The following is a 15,833-nucleotide window of genomic DNA, read 5'->3' as shown; positions in this document are numbered from 1 at the left end:
TTAAACCGGGTCAGACGAAGAGCACGTGCTGTCGTCTTCATTTTGTTTCTGGCGTTGAAATTAGAAAAAAGGGATACCGAAGACGGCAAATTTAAGCTGTCCCCAACTGGCGACATTTCTCTCCCATCTACAACAAATCTAACTGTTCTTCCTACATTTTTCATTTCCTTATAATTGAAAAACGTTTCGAATCATTTATATCTGACTTGATCGAAGTTTCTAGATCCATTTTGGTGTTGCAGCCATGCCTGTGGCAGCTTCAGCTGTTTACTTCCTCAATCTCCGTGGCGATGTCCTCATCAACCGCCTCTACCGTGATGACGTCGGGTATGTTCCCACTCTTTCCGCACGGATCAGTGTTCGTAGAATTGTGATTTCATTTTCTGATTTTCGGAACCAGTTGCTGCTTTCTGTATTGAATTCTGGAAACTGTTGTCTGAACATAGAGATGGATCTAGGATTATAGGTCTATATGCTGAAAAATAGCATTATGCCACTACTGATACATATTTAGATGCGTATGTTTGGAACTTTTTATTTTTTTTATATGTTTTTGCTGTATTGGAACGCATCACCACATGGATGTATGTGTTGCAATTGTCTGTAGCATCAGTTTCCATAATCCAAATAGGGATCTCTTTGGTATCACTCTGACCTAGATCCTCAACAAAAGATTGGGCAGTTTGCTGCAAGTAATAGACTTCCAATATTTCTTCAGAAATAGTGCTATAAGAAAAGAGTCAGCACTTACCCTTGAATCGTAGCTATCTAGCTGATATCACTGATTGGTAATGACATCAAATTTCCACACTGGACTCCGAATCTTGAATGCTGTTGAAAAACTGGCCACCTGCAGTTGAGTTTGTGGCAGTATTGTAGTTGTGACCCAGTATGTAATGACTTTCTAGTTCCCCGTGCATACACATGAACTTGATTAACTTAGGCATTCTTTGCTCCCATATCCAGATTCTCTCCTGTAATTTCTATAGCATTAGCAGTAGTAACATGTAGAAGTTTGGGGTAGGATCCATAGGTATCTCCATCAGGGATTGGGTCGGCATAGAGTCAACTCTATTCCATATTCGGCATATACGGATAGGAATCCACCAGTGAAATTATTATAGGCATCTAAATTGAAAGCGGAACATTCATTATAACAATGAAAACCCAATGAGTTTTTAGCGAAGGGCTTGCTTCCATCCAAAGAATTTCTCCCTTTTCCTGAATAAGTTACACCAGTTGCGAGGCTATCATGCGCTTTTTGCATTTCTCATACATAAGGAGCAATTAAATCGAAGAACAGGGAAATAAAATGAAGCTGAAAGCAAAGATGAAGGAAAATTAAGAATTGGAGACAAAACATAGATTTGATTCTTCATTCAGCATGCTGTAAAATGGGGACTACAACTGAAAATAATGAGTGTAGGAGTAAATCTAGATCACGTGGACAGTGGTGACATCACCATCCTAACAAACTGTATTAGAGTGCTAAAGAAATAAAACAAATATTTGGGACCAAGCTGTAAATAGATGGAAACACCGGTAAACTCATGGTGCCAATTGCTAACGTATGCATATATGTAAGTATGTGATGACTGGGAGGCTGGAATGCAAGGCAATGGATGTGACTACACAGTGCTGCCTTAACTACACATCCACATCTTGGAAAGCTGTTGCAATGTGTGTTTTTGGAAGCTCGACATGCAGTTTATCTTATAAGCAGGCTTCTTTGTTTGCCCTCTTTAGAGGAATTAAAGTGGTTCTACGTGGTCATGCTCTAGGTATTCTGAGAAGACGAGGGAGAAAAGAATAGGGAGTATATTAAGCATTAACCTAGTTTAAAGCATATGTGAAAATTTTCTAATGACTTAACTTGTTGCGTGATGCTGGTGTTTAAATTGAGTAGGCTTGAGATCTGGAGTTCCACACTTGAATGTGTTTTCTCAGCTGGAAAGAGGGGGATCTTTGTCCAACAAGATAGATAGAGTGTAATGAGATCCTTTCATCCAATGCAAAAATCTAGCTTTTGTTTTTATTGGATGTGGGTTAAAAAGTCTGATGCAACATAGTCTGATCCATTAAATTTAATTCTTGAATCTGCCTATGGTCATAAATAATTGTGTTTGAAAGCGAGTGAGAGTTCTAGTGACTGAAAGTAAGAAATATTTTTCTAGTATATCTTTCCAGAAAATAGTTTTTATGGCCGAGAAATCTACTGGAGCCAATCCTTTGGGTCAACTGCAAGTCTGCAACCTTCGAAACTCGGGGATGATGAACTTACCACTTTGCCTTTCTCCACTTAAATACTAGATTTAGTTACCTTGAAGCAGGGTCGAACTTATGACCTAAGACACAAGTCCCTCAAGCTCTTTCCAGAAAATATAAGCTTATGATATTATGAATTTGCAGCGGAAAGTATCTTCCATTGTTAGTTGGACTTGCAATTCCTGACAAAGTAGATATTGAAAGTTGACTAATAAAATCCTCTATTGAATAGCATGAGATGTGATTTAGTTCCTAGAGCCTTTTCCCCCTTTAGTATCTTTTCATCCCCCTTGAAAATAGAGGGGATGAAACTGATCTAGTGGGAATCATTCTCTTGTCTTTGGGTCCCTTGGTGAGACAATGGAAACTAAAAGCAGAAGCTTATATTTAAGGCTCCTTCTGGGACATACATTGTTATGCTTGTTTGCTTTAAATGGGTATCCCATTGCTCTCTTCATCTGTGCAGATTTTCCTCTTATTTGAAAAGATTATCACCTTTCAATTTCACTTTTTAATATTTATATAATTAAACAAAACTGAAGAAAATCATTCCTCTGCAGACAGTGTTATCAATTAATTTTAGTGTTTTCAAATTCTTATTTTGTTTTTGTTTTACAATAATTTTCAGTTCTCTTTTGGATTCCTAATTTAGCTTTGATGTTATTCTCTGCCTTTTTCCTTCTTGTTTCTTAAGTTTGACCTTTTTCCCTTGGATTGATAAAATAAACTGTCTATTTTTCTCTTAATCTGTCAACGGTCACATGTTTAAAAGGTATTTGGTAATTTGAATACAAACATGAAATGTGTCACTTGTAAGAAATGTGCCTCTTATCCTGCTATCAAGAAATTCTGACCAATGTTAAGCTTGGATTTGTCAATTTTTTGGCTTTGACATCCGTTGGAATTACCATTATGTAGGTTTTATAAATAACATCTATTTGCTCCAATTTTCTCATTACCATTTTAAGTACTGATAAATATGTTTGTGCAGTAAACCATTCAGCTTCTGTGCTTTCTTCTTTTTTTCTAAAAAGATATGTGCTGAAGTCCATCATGCCATCAGTGGTCAAAAATAAAGAAGTCTATTGCAATATAATCCGTGATCTTCTCATTCAACTGTGAACTTGATTTAAACAGGGGTAATATGGTAGATGCCTTCCGGATGCATATAATGCAGACAAAAGAACTTGGGACATGTCCTGTCAGGCAGATTGGAGGTTGCTCTTTCTTCTACATGAGAATTAGCAATGTCTATATTGTGATTGTCGTTAGCACCAATGCAAATGTCGCATGTGCATTCAAGTTTGTGGTTGAGGTAACCTCACTTTCTTAATAGTTAAGTTTGTAAAATATCTGTACCTGGCGAGAAGTAGCATACATCCGTTGGAATAATCGAGGTTCACACAAATTTTCCCAAACACCACAGTTATAAAATAACATCATATCATACATTTTCAACTATCTCAGGAGAAACGTGCATGATTTCATATGAAAAGGAGAAGGGGAGCATAATGTCATATCTATTATTTAATTGCCTAAATCTGTTTTCTGCTTGTCGTTGTTATCGCCCTTTCTTTTTGTAACTGGAATGATGAATGTGATATTATTTGTAGATGTGGATTTAATTACCGTGTATTCTAGTTGTGTTTACTCCTTTTGACAACTTTCTTTTTGATTCTCATGCAGGCTGTTGCACTATTCAAATCTTATTTTGGTGGTTCTTTTGACGAAGATGCCATTCGTAATAACTTTGTCCTAATTTACGAGCTTTTGGATGGTAAGCCATTTGGAGATTATTTATTTTGACATTTTAATCTAAAAGTTCGATGTAGAAACCTTTTCTGTCTTATCAAAACAGAAAACCTTTCTGGATAACTTATCAAAAAAGAAGAAGTCTCTCTATATTAATTATGATGCACATATTTTTTCAATTTTCAATTTTCTCAAGTGATTTTGATTTTTTATGTGTACAACTACTTTCCCCCTTACCCACTTTGTTATCTTTGAGAGGAAAATTATAACTGGATAGAGCACCACTGTTAGGATAATGTGGAAACAGGAAAGCAAAGTTAAGGAGAGGCCAAATCGGTTGCGTAGTCCTCCATTTCAATAGTTCAATTGAGTGATGACTGATAGGTGATGTCGGTCTTCATATCCTCTCTTGCTAGGATCTGTTGTTTTAGTGGTCATAGTTGCTTGTGTTTACCATTGTGGTTTGCTTGAACATGAGGTTTGTATGAAGTGTAAACTGTATTATGGGCCTTAAGAAAGCATGTGAATCTAGTAATTTTTGTTATTATCTTGCCTCAGTGACTAGCTAATCAGATCTCTTTGCCCTATTTAGCATGATGTACTCGATGTAGTAAGTAGTATATTTCACTCGCGTGGACAGTGCACAACGTAAAGAATGCATTTCTTAGGGGCCATTTGGTATACAAATGGGACAGGGCGGATCCTATTACTTAGGATGGGATATTAGTGGGCGGAATAGAGGGCGGAAATGTATGTGTGACTAGTGTTTATATGTTGGATGACACAGCCAATAAATCAGTGAATTTAATTTTTATTTCCAAAATTCCCTATCTGAATTTATTGTTTTGTAAGTCTATTGTCCACATTTTGATCTTTATATAATCGAAAATAGACAACAAAATTTACCACATGTATTCAGTGAAACCAAAAGCTATCTGAATGGCATAATTTCAAGACACAACCAGAAATAGCAGTGCCTAACAAAAGCATTGGCGGTGGAAAAGATTAAGAAAACACAAAAACAATTGGTAGAAGATGGAAAATATCAGGAAAAATTGAAGAAGAAAAAAAGAAATTATCGCAAGGTAGAGTTTGAATGCTTCATTTGGCCAGTAAGGAGCGAGATTGAATATCAGTTTTATTTCGTTGGAGAAGAAATGTAGTGGTTTAGTTGGAGAGTGTTTGATTAGTGCTAACTGTTGGGGCAAAGGACGAAAAAAAGGAAGGAAGAAAAGAAGCTAGCCGAAGAGGGTCAAAGGAAGTCTGTGCTCTAGGGCCTCCAGGTGGAGGGTCTTGAAATTGTTGTAGCAGATAGGAGGGGGAGGAGGAAGAAGAAGATGATGACAGGAAAAAAGAGGAACCTTGCCCTGCTAATTAGTTGTCATGATTGAATCAGCACCTTCACTGCAATTTCCCTTTGCCCAGTGGTTACTCTTCTCTGTTTATATGGGATGTCCATTCAGTCATTGTCTCACATATGGAAGGTAGATTGAAAACCCACTCCCTTGCGATGAAACAACATCTGGACCCTTATAAAAAGGAGAAAATCTCAGATAGAATAATCCAAATGCTGTCCGGGGCACACTTTGTCTTGCCTAACCTGAGGCTGATCTGGTTTATGAAATGGCTAATGAGCCATTACTATTTTCATTATAATTTTGTTCCATGCATAGACATCTTAAACTGTTTTTTATCAACTTCCTGTTTAATTGGACTTTGGAGTATGACAATGAATGACAACTATCTATGGACAAGCTAATTACTTTAATCTGTATAGATCTGATAATCATTTGTTGTAAGCCACAAAGTTTAATGTTTAGTCATTTTCAATTTTTCATATACCTATCTAAGGTGCTTTATAATTTGATTTTCGTTAATTTGCATACATCACAGAAATAATGGACTTCGGTTACCCTCAAAATCTTTCACCTGAAATCTTGAAACTCTATATAACTCAGGAAGGGGTTCGCTCACCCTTTTCGTCAAAGGTTAGTTGTCTCGCTACTTGTTATCATAGCATCATAGAATATTTTATAATATTTTGTCTATTTAGTTTTTCTTAAAAATGTACATTCATGAGATACCTCTTGAAAGAAAAAGATCAGTCATGAGATATTAAGAGATTGGTATAGCAAAGAGAAATATTTTTTGTAATATGATTAACTTTGTTCTTTCTCAAAAGAAAGAAAGAATGGATAATTGTATTGACTTCTTCTTCTCATGCACAACTCCAGCAGCCTTTGGATAAACCAGTTCCAAATGCCACATTACAAGTCACGGGTGCTGTTGGTTGGCGCAGGGAGGGTCTTGCTTATAAGAAGAATGAGGTGGTTTTTGCTGTCTTCCTCTTAAATTTTTCTGTTGTTCTCTTATCTGCCCAATTTCTGAAAAATTGGGATTTATATGTTTGACAGGTGTTTCTGGATATAGTGGAAAGTGTAAATCTCCTTATGTCTTCAAAAGGTATAAAGTTCTTGTGTGGCTTGGTGGATACTTTTTTGTTTTCAGTTTTCCACTAACAAGACAATTGTAGGTAGTGTGCTTCGTTGCGATGTAACTGGGAAAGTTCTCATGAAATGCTTTCTTTCTGGAATGCCTGATTTGAAGTTGGGGTTAAATGATAAAATTGGTCTTGAGAAAGAGTCGCAGCTTAAATCCCGTCCAACAAAGAGGTAACTTCCAAATACTTGTGTTTCATTCACTGAACCTGCAGAATTTGCTTCTTGAACTACTTCTTTCAATAGTCTTACTTAGGTAATTTCCAATTTAGGCTACTGTGGAATAAAGATTTTAGTTCGTTTGAAATTAGATCTCCTCAAAAAGGAAAGAATGATGTTGTCTTTTTTTGTCTTTGCATCTAATTGGAAGAGAAATGTTAATGCTCGATACTGTCTTAAAAAAAAATGTTAATGCTCAACAAGGAAATGGGATTGGGTTGTTCAAGAGAATTAGCAGCAATTTTCTTGATGTGGAAGGTTGTTAGGGATGCGTTGGAAGTCATTAATTTAAATATTTAATTATATTTTTAATTGCTTTATTTATTATTCTAGAATAAGGTTTAGTTTCAGAGTTTCATAAGGATTAGGTTAAGTTATAGTTATTAGTTTGGAATAGGATTTAGGTCTCCTACTTTCATAAGAATTAGACTTCCTATTGATGTAATAAGACTCCTATTTAAAGGGGCTTTTGGTGAATAAAACAGTAAGTCATATTTCAGCAAGAAAACAAGAGATTAGAGTTCTCTCTTCCATTGAACTCTAAGGTTTCAGTCTCCCTTTGAAGAGCTGAAGAGATCGGAGTTCTCTCTCTTAATGAATTCTAAGGTTTCAGCCTCCCTTTAACGAGCTGATTTATATATCGCCCTGTGAATCGATCCTTCTCTAAGAATCATAACAAAGGTTCATGAAACTTCCCCACTGAAGGTAGTTTTTTTTTTTTTTAAGGAAAAGGTTAAGATTTTATTACCGACTACCAAGCAGGTGCTTATAAGAGTGCATCATATTAGAGGTCTCCATTCTATGTATTGAAGGAATTCAGCAGATCCAACAAAGAGGTTAAGTTAGATACAACATTCTCCCTACAACACAAATAAACTCTTACAGCATCTAGATTTTACCTTTGCAATGTTATCACTCTTATCATTAGAACATCTACCGTTATAGCCAAGTATTCTAGGAAATGCAAGTAGGAACTGCATTTCGGTAACCTATGTTGCAAGTAGGAACATCTACTGTTACCTATGTTGCATTTCGATACTTGTTTACCATCTTTCTTAGTCTTCTACAATCTATGTTGCTCAGACTGTTCGAAAATGCCGTCTGGTGTGTGTCTGATCCTTCAAAAGTAATGCATTTTTGGAGGATACGACGGGTGCGACCATATTTTTGGAGAGTCCGAGTAACACAGTCCACAACAAAGAATGAGCCACCTAATCATCAAGAGAGAACGGTTCCAGCTTTTGAATTAAATCTTATATGCAATCAAGTTCCCAAAGTTGCTTCTTAATTGAAACTTCCATCCGTGTTTAGAATAGCAATCGGCTACTGTACAATCTTGTTAGAGATGATTGCATAAAGATCTGGCAGTTGCTCCATTAGAGGAGTGTCATCCAGTCATCTATCTGACCACCGACGCTAGCTTTAGATGTTTAACGTTGCTTCTTAATGATGAATGTTTATTGTGAGACCAAAGGGCATATCTTCAAATGATGTGTGCATTAATATCTTAAGAAAAAAGATTATCTTGTATTCAAGCACTCTTCATGTTATATTTATATACTTAGCTTTTCTCAAATAAAAATAAAAATTCAAGAAAACCCATACATGCTTCTTTTACTATTTATGAAATTTAAAATTTTAGCATATTTGTTCCACTGTTCTTAAGGTTCAAAAGATACAGATGGTAATAGTAATTGCCTATGATGTCGGGCAGGGACCATAAATTAGATTTACCTGATCACATAATTTTACAAGTACCAGAATGACTACATGTACTTTCAAGCATGCTTTCATAATTTTAAAAATGTTTATCTTTAATGTGCCATATATCTTTATAACCTAACAGAACTAAAATGTTAAACCATGCTTTAAATGTTGGACTGCTTCTGTCTGTTGTGTTTCCAATTTCTGCAGAGTCCACAACTTACTCTTCCTAGTCTATTGAAACATGTAGTATGTAGCTTTTTCAGTTTGGCCTTCATGTTAGTTTCAGCCTATGCATGGTAGGTTACCATTTTGTGTTGTCACCAACATAATGCATTACTTTGCTACTCTGTGCAGCGGAAAGACTATTGAACTTGATGATGTTACTTTCCACCAATGTGTAAACTTGACGAGATTCAATTCAGAAAAGACTGTCAGCTTTGTACCACCAGATGGTGAATTCGAACTGATGAAGTAAGTTCATACTTCTTTCGCTACATGGTTGTTTTTTAGTTCTGTTTTTATTATCTTCCCAAGCTGGAAGCCTGAGTCTGTGGTTCTTCATTTATCTTTTATAGAACAATGGTAAATAGACTTGGAAATTTTGCATATGTCACAGTGAATGATCTTGTACCTTTAACATCTTAATATCAATCTTGAATAAGTATCATATAAATAATTATCAACTCTGACTATTTGGCCGTTGAATTGTAAGTTCACTACAATCAGGTGAAATCACAGAGTATTCTGACCATGCTTCCTAAATATAAATTTTCTTCTCCCTCTTTCCATCTCTCATTCCATTTCCCTTCTTGAGACATCTCAAACTTAGAATTCACTTCTACATAAGATTATCCATTATACAAACATTGACAAGTTTTAACAATTTACGATCTAAACTACGTGTGATCTTTTCTCCGTGAAGTACTTCACACAAAAATTTGAACAGTTGGCTTGTTATCTTCTTTAACCATTACTAGAACTATATGAAAGCAAAACTACTATACTTCAACAACTACACCTCAATCTCAAACAAGTTGGGGTAGGCTATATTATCAATTTATCATCACTTCTCCATTTAAGCTCAACACATGTCATTTTCATAACAGTGTCTGAATTTGTAATTGCAAACTTTTTTTTCCTCAGGTACCGCATTACAGAAGGAGTAAATCTTCCTTTCCGTGTATTGCCGACAATCAAGGAATTAGGTCGTACGCGAATGGAAGTGAATGTTAAGGTTTGTCACTCTTCTTTCAATATTGAATAAAATTCATTTCGAAACGTCGTACCACGTTGATATCATTTATAATTTTCTAACATGATTTGTATCCTTTTCAGGTTAAGAGTGTGTTTGGTGCAAAAATGTTTGCTCTTGGAGTTGTCATTAAAGTTCCAGTGCCAAAGCAAACTGCAAAAGCAAGCTTCCAAGTGACATCAGGGAGAGCAAAGTACAATCCATCCATTGACTCTTTGGTGTGGAAGTGAGTATGCAATAGATTTATCTTTTCTGGTGTAATCCTATAGGTTTACAAACTTAATTTATTTCGGGGTTTGACCTCGGGTCTCAAGTTGACTGTGACATCAACCTAGTCTAAAAATATGGAATTGACATTGCTCTAGATTGGACATTGTTCTTGAAGATGTTGTACACTTTATCCATTAGGACCTTGGTTGCATGTGAATCGAACTTCTGACATCTAGTCATATAGTCTTAGCAAAACCTATATACTATTTGGATCTGATTTAGTTAATAAATATTTTGGTATTTGATGAATACTTGCCTCTTTATTTGTAACAAAAAATGAATGTACAAATAAATGGAGGGGTTATTGAAGTGCCTGATATCCACAAGCTAATGCTAGGATGCCACATTTGCTTGTTTTTTTACCATTAGTCATAATAACTGTATGTGTGTGGTGGTGTGGGGATTTTTTTTCGGTGTTTGTGTGTGTGACTCCTTTCAGGACAGACATTATTAGGGAAGACCCCCTTTCAAGTGAACATTTGGAAATTCAGCCTATCTAGATTAATTAGACCTCTTATATATTTTTACTAATTGAGTTGGTGCTTACGGCGTTACAGCCAATCTCTCTATCTGAATCGTACTCAAAAGTCAGCAGAGGTGTAATCCCATTAGTAAAGATCTCAATAGCTCAAGGTGGAGATTTGGTCTTTGCTATCATGTTGTCCTTTATCAAAAATCAATATTATGTACAAAGTGCAAATTTTCAATTTCTTTCATTCCTTCACTTATGGATCCTTTTTACCATGGAATCTGCTGCAATTAATCAATGGATGAGAATCTTTTCTGTCAAAGTTTATCTTTTTGTTTGGTGGCATTTAATCTCTTTTAAAATGTTTTCACCACATTCTTGTTACTGAAACTTGACAGCGTTACAAAGGGAAACCTATTAGGCTACACTGGTTTCTTTATGTAATCAAAGGAGAATAATGCGTGCTTCAGAGTGATCCATTTTGTTCAAACTGGAGGCAATTGGAATCTCTCTGTGGAAGCGAATGTTTAGCTTAGACTCTGCCTTGCAATATGTTATGTAGTCACGTGTAGTTTATGTATCTATGTGCATAATTGCTCGCTTATAGATGCTTTCCTTTAAGCAAGTAGAATTGCATACACTTCATCTAAGCTGATCTGTTTATGCTTGAAAGTTGACAAACAGATGTTCTTCTACTATCGCTCTCTGTTTTGAACAATATGGAATTTTCTTTGCATGAGCTTTCCAGCCTCTCAAACGTGTATATGCTCTAGAACTGATACAAAAAAAGGGGGGAGAAATGTGATGTACAGGAAGGAAGTTCTGGTGAGAAAAAAGTGGCATCTTCTTGGTCAAGTTGTTGTCCATGGGCAGTGGAAGACTACGATTGCTCAAATTTTGGCTCTCTTTGTTGCTTCTAAAAGGAATTAATTGTCCCTAGTTCTTCAAGATATCATAATCCGGTAAAAGGTGTATTAGTGACCAGTTTTTGTGTTCATATAGCAGCAAGTAGCATAATTGCTCAGTTCATTTGACAAATATGTTTTTCTTTTGGCCCCCTTTTACCGTTTTTATTTAAAGTATCCATTATTTCAGCTTCTCGACCATGTGGTGGCAGAGGTGGAGTGCACACAAATGTTTTCGTCCATTTTGCCACTGATCCAAGATATTGTTGTGAATCACTATAATTGTGTATTGACCATGTTCTGTATTCTTTAATAGTATGCCAGCTATATTTTTCTACCTTCTTCTGCAGTAAATCTAGTTTCTAGTGGTTTGGATCTTCAATATGGGCTTCTTGTTGCAGGATAAAAAAATTTCCTGGGCAAACTGAGTCAACAATGAGTGCTGAAGTGGAGTTGATTTCGACAATAGCAGAGAAGAAGTCCTGGACTAGGCCACCAATTCAGATGGAATTCCAGGTGCCTGAATATTATTTCATTTTTTTTGGGGGGGCGGGGGGGATGGGTGATACCTGTGTTCACTTGGTCAATGATGGCATGTACTCCTAGCTTCAATGGTTCTTGTTCTTGGAGAGGAGGGGGAACCTGAATGTCAAAGAATTTTGGAATTAGATGCAAATCTTAATGCTTAGAAAATATTTCCAAAAGGACTACTAAGAGTAGGAGGCTGCTATTGAATCTCGTATCCAATCATCATCACTGTTTGCTACTACTTTCTTGTGACACAAGTTGTGGAGGAGTTTGGTATTCAGCCTTGTCAAAATGTTAGACCAGCCAAGTTTACTGGCTGATTGGAGGAGCTGTACCTTCGTTGGATTAGAAGGGAAGGGAAAATAAAGAAAGGAAATAGTGAGACCATTGTATTCTCATTGTTTGTTTGTATTGACCAGAAAGTTGGACTTGGAGAAAATTAACTTTGTTCTATTATTTTTCTCTCTAGTTTCTTTTTTCTTGAATTTTGTCAGCTCACTTTTTCTTTCCCTTTTCTCTATCTTCTAATCAAGTGGTAGTCCATTTCACTCGTTATTAGGGGAAGCTTTATGGGCACTCATGTGATGGCAATAGTCGTTTCTTTTCTGACTTAAATCAGCATAGCAATTAGAAAATGTAGGTTTATAACAGGATCCGATTTCATAGAATCAGTTATGGCACTGATTAGGATTACTAACTTCTGAAATTTGTGGTGCTTCTTTGTTTCTATCATGGTTAAACTATTTGTTGCAGATGAATGACCCACTTTTGTCATTGTAGGTTCCCATGTTTACGGCATCTGGACTTCGAGTTCGCTTTCTCAAGGTATGCTTGCCAAACTTGTAATTGACTTGGGACTGATTTTTGGGTCGAATGCTGCTTCACCTAGTAACTGTCTGCAGGTATGGGAAAAGAGCGGCTACAACACAGTTGAATGGGTTCGCTATATCACAAAAGCTGGTTCTTATGAGATTAGGTGCTGAAAAATAGGTAAGCTGATCTTGTTCATAGGATCAGTATTATGGAAGCCCAATGTATAGGGGCGCCATTTTGTTTTGCTGGAAATGCAACTTATGCATCTTGTATTTTGAGGGCTTTTAAACATGGTTTGTCTATAGTATAATTGTCCTGTGAAATTTATTATTCTGTTGTACAGGTTAGTTCTTTACAATGACCAATGAAGAGGCTTTTGTTTCCATTCTATTTGTATATTTGACATATTCCCCCTTAAACTATTTTTCCATTAAACTAATGAAAACCATGGGAGATCAAGGTGTTCCTACAAAGAATTAAGAAAAAAACTCGGTGATTTATTTTTAAATATTTTCTTTTGGATTACATAGTTGTCTCTTGTTTGTGCCGGTGGGAGACCATAGATAATCAATGGAATAGCCAAATTGAGCGCTACAGCATGGTAATAAATATACTCTCTGTATGTGCATGGTAAAGTGCTTTCATTCGTTTTTGCATTCATAAAAGTAGGTAGGAGTGTTTTGTCCTGCTGCCCTTTAACAGTCGTAGAACTATTCTTTTAGTTCCTTGTTCTTCAATTTTTGCTGCTATCTATTATTTTGTGTAGTTCCTATTGTATTACTTTGTTGTAGTTTTGTTCTATTACTATTTGTTGTCTTTTGTACTTCTATAATGTCTTTTTCTAGACACAAGTTTTGTTTTGAGCTGGGGTCTATCGGAAACAACCTCTGTATTCACATTTGAGGTAGAAGTAAGTTTTGTGTTCATACTATCCTTTTTAGACCTCACTATGTTGGACTACATTGATATGTAGTTGTATTTGTTTTGAGCGTTGTGTGTGTGGGGTGGGGGGGTTGGGGGGGGGGGGGGATTACATAAGCTATAGACTCATGAAAGAAGAAAAACGGGATGTGTACGTTATACATATTATATGTTAGTGTAAAATGTATACATTATAGAACATATGTATGTACTTTGAATACACAAAAATTACTGGAAATACACTAATGATACATTAGGGGCACAGTCGCAATCATAGAATACATTGTATATTGAACTTTTATACATTGTGTAATAGTATGCGTAGAAAGAGCAGTTTAAAAGTGTTCAAGCTTATATAGATCAACAATCAATATGTGAAGTACATATAATTTAGAAAGATGAGAGATTTAAAACTGAATTACCTAAAAAACTTATATATGATAGATCAAGATGCGCTAGGTTAGAAAATTCAGTAAATTTAAGGTGAGATATATAATTTTAAATTATCTAAAGAGTTGTTTAATCACAATAAATTCTATTTCATGCGCAGCAATATGTGCTTTTATGCCATAAAGTGCTATCGAATAACAATTAGAATAAGAAGAAGAATTATGTAGAAGATCAAGAGCTTGATCATTGGGAGACACAAATGAAATATGAATAAGAAGAAATCAAGTTATCATAGAGCGACATATAAAAGAAACAAGGAAAAATGGTTTGATATACTTCTTAATTTTGCCACTTAGATTTGATATTCTCCTCGTTATGAAAGTGTCTCATATAACCTTTACTGTTAGACAAAACTAGTGAATTAACTCGCGCTTCGCGCGATCGTAAAAATATTGTAGTTGTTTAAACTTGAAAAACAAAAAATAAAAATCAAAGACTCATGCCTATTCAATCATAAATTACTAAGGAGGTATTTGATTATGATTTTTTTAATTTTTTTAGAGTTCAACTTCAAAATATACATTTGACCAACAAAAATATGTTTCCCTATAGATTATTGATAGAAAGTCAAAAGGAGTAAAATTTGTATTATATATAACTTCAATTTTTATAAATTATTTTTCATTTTAAAAATAACAATAATTTTATTCAAATTTTACTATGAAATGTGGAGAAATGCCCATTCAATTTTCTCATTATGATCATATCCATTGTGCCCTATGAAATTATACATTAAAAAAATATTGAAGCAAACTTTCTGTGATGTCTTCTCTTTTTACTTCTTTTTTTCTCTATCATTTACAAAAGATAAAAGATAAATGCATAATTAAAAGAATTAACACTTCATAAAATAATTAACGAACAACCTTTTTTTCTATGTGAATTTTTTAGCAATCTTTTCTTATTGGTTTCTAAAACGTTTCCTTCAAACTTCGAACCTCAATTTATATTTGTTCTTACAGAAATATAAAAACATAGTTTATAGTTCACATGCTCCTTTTAATAATGTATATAGAAAAGAAAATAGATGTTATCACTTCTTTTGGCTTTAAAAATGAGTCTTTTAGGTTCAGACTCCAAGTAGCACTTCCTCCTGCAAAATATAAAATCATAATTCAGGGTTCACAAGTCGTAATTACTCATGTCTTTTATAATTTTCTTTTGAAAAATGCATATAAAAAAGAAGTTAGATATTCTTATCATAAATTGATATGAAAGAAAATAGATAATCTCACCTTTAAAAATAGCCTGCATAATATCACCAGCACTCTTAGACCTCAAGTAACACTTCCTCCTGCAAAATACAAAATCATAATTCAGGGTTCACATGTCGTAAACACTCATGTCTTTTGTAACTTCCTTTTTGAAAAATGCATATAGAAAGAAGTTAAATATTCTTATCATCAATTGATATAAAAGTAAATAGATAATCTCACCTTTAAAAATAGCCTAATATAATATCACCATCACCCTACGTTGTACTGATCTTCTTGATCATTTGAAATGTTTCTTATATTTATATGCCCATATATGATGTAACTAGAAAGCATAATGATTTGGATGGTAAATGCTATTAAATATAACGACCTTTCACATTTTAGTATTTATTAATCAGCAATGAACTTAACTTTTAAATTTCATAATTACTATACATTTCCTTATAACAGAAACAACGTAAGCAATACAAAAAAGGTAAAAGAACTTTAGTAGAAAAGACAAATAGTGAGGAATAATATAAATAAATCACCATTAATTTTCTATAATTACTACATTAATTGCTACAT

General features: G+C 34.8%; 2 protein-coding genes across 3 annotated transcripts in view; one reads left to right on the top strand and one right to left on the bottom strand.

Moving 5' to 3' along the window:
* The window catches only part of LOC125875055 (inactive poly [ADP-ribose] polymerase RCD1-like), a 485,870-nt gene that overhangs the window by 4,583 nt on the left and 465,454 nt on the right, over positions 1–15,833 (bottom strand). The window lies entirely within an intron of this gene.
* Positions 23–13,131, top strand: LOC125875069 (AP-2 complex subunit mu). Of its 2 annotated transcripts, none has more exons than XM_049556140.1 (13): positions 23–327; positions 3,403–3,580; positions 3,952–4,042; positions 5,911–6,005; positions 6,255–6,344; positions 6,432–6,480; positions 6,551–6,689; positions 8,796–8,912; positions 9,585–9,675; positions 9,777–9,919; positions 11,739–11,853; positions 12,646–12,690; positions 12,768–13,131. In XM_049556140.1, exons 1-13 carry the CDS (start codon positions 245–247, stop codon positions 12,846–12,848), a joined length of 1,317 nt encoding a protein of 438 aa, XP_049412097.1. In that variant the 5' UTR covers positions 23–244; the 3' UTR covers positions 12,849–13,131. The 2 variants fall into 2 exon arrangements, with proteins under 2 accessions (XP_049412097.1, XP_049412096.1); XM_049556139.1 differs by having other exon boundaries at positions 6,252–6,344.

The sequence above is a fragment of the Solanum stenotomum genome, chromosome 8 (genome assembly GCF_019186545.1).
Source record: "Solanum stenotomum isolate F172 chromosome 8, ASM1918654v1, whole genome shotgun sequence".
NCBI classification, from domain to species: Eukaryota; Viridiplantae; Streptophyta; class Magnoliopsida; order Solanales; family Solanaceae; genus Solanum; species Solanum stenotomum.
This window is presented reverse-complemented; position numbering and strand designations above follow the sequence as displayed.

Bases quoted from the DNA above. Each gene is read 5' to 3' on its own strand.
- LOC125875069 (XM_049556139.1), top strand. From the start codon at position 245: ATGCCTGTGGCAGCTTCAGCTGTTTACTTCCTCAATCTCCGTGGCGAT. The intron at 6,345-6,431 runs GTGGTTTTTGCT...TATGTTTGACAG, and splicing joins TTGCTTATAAGAAGAATGAG to GTGTTTCTGGATATAGTGGA. The intron at 6,690-8,795 runs GTAACTTCCAAA...TACTCTGTGCAG, and splicing joins AAATCCCGTCCAACAAAGAG to CGGAAAGACTATTGAACTTG.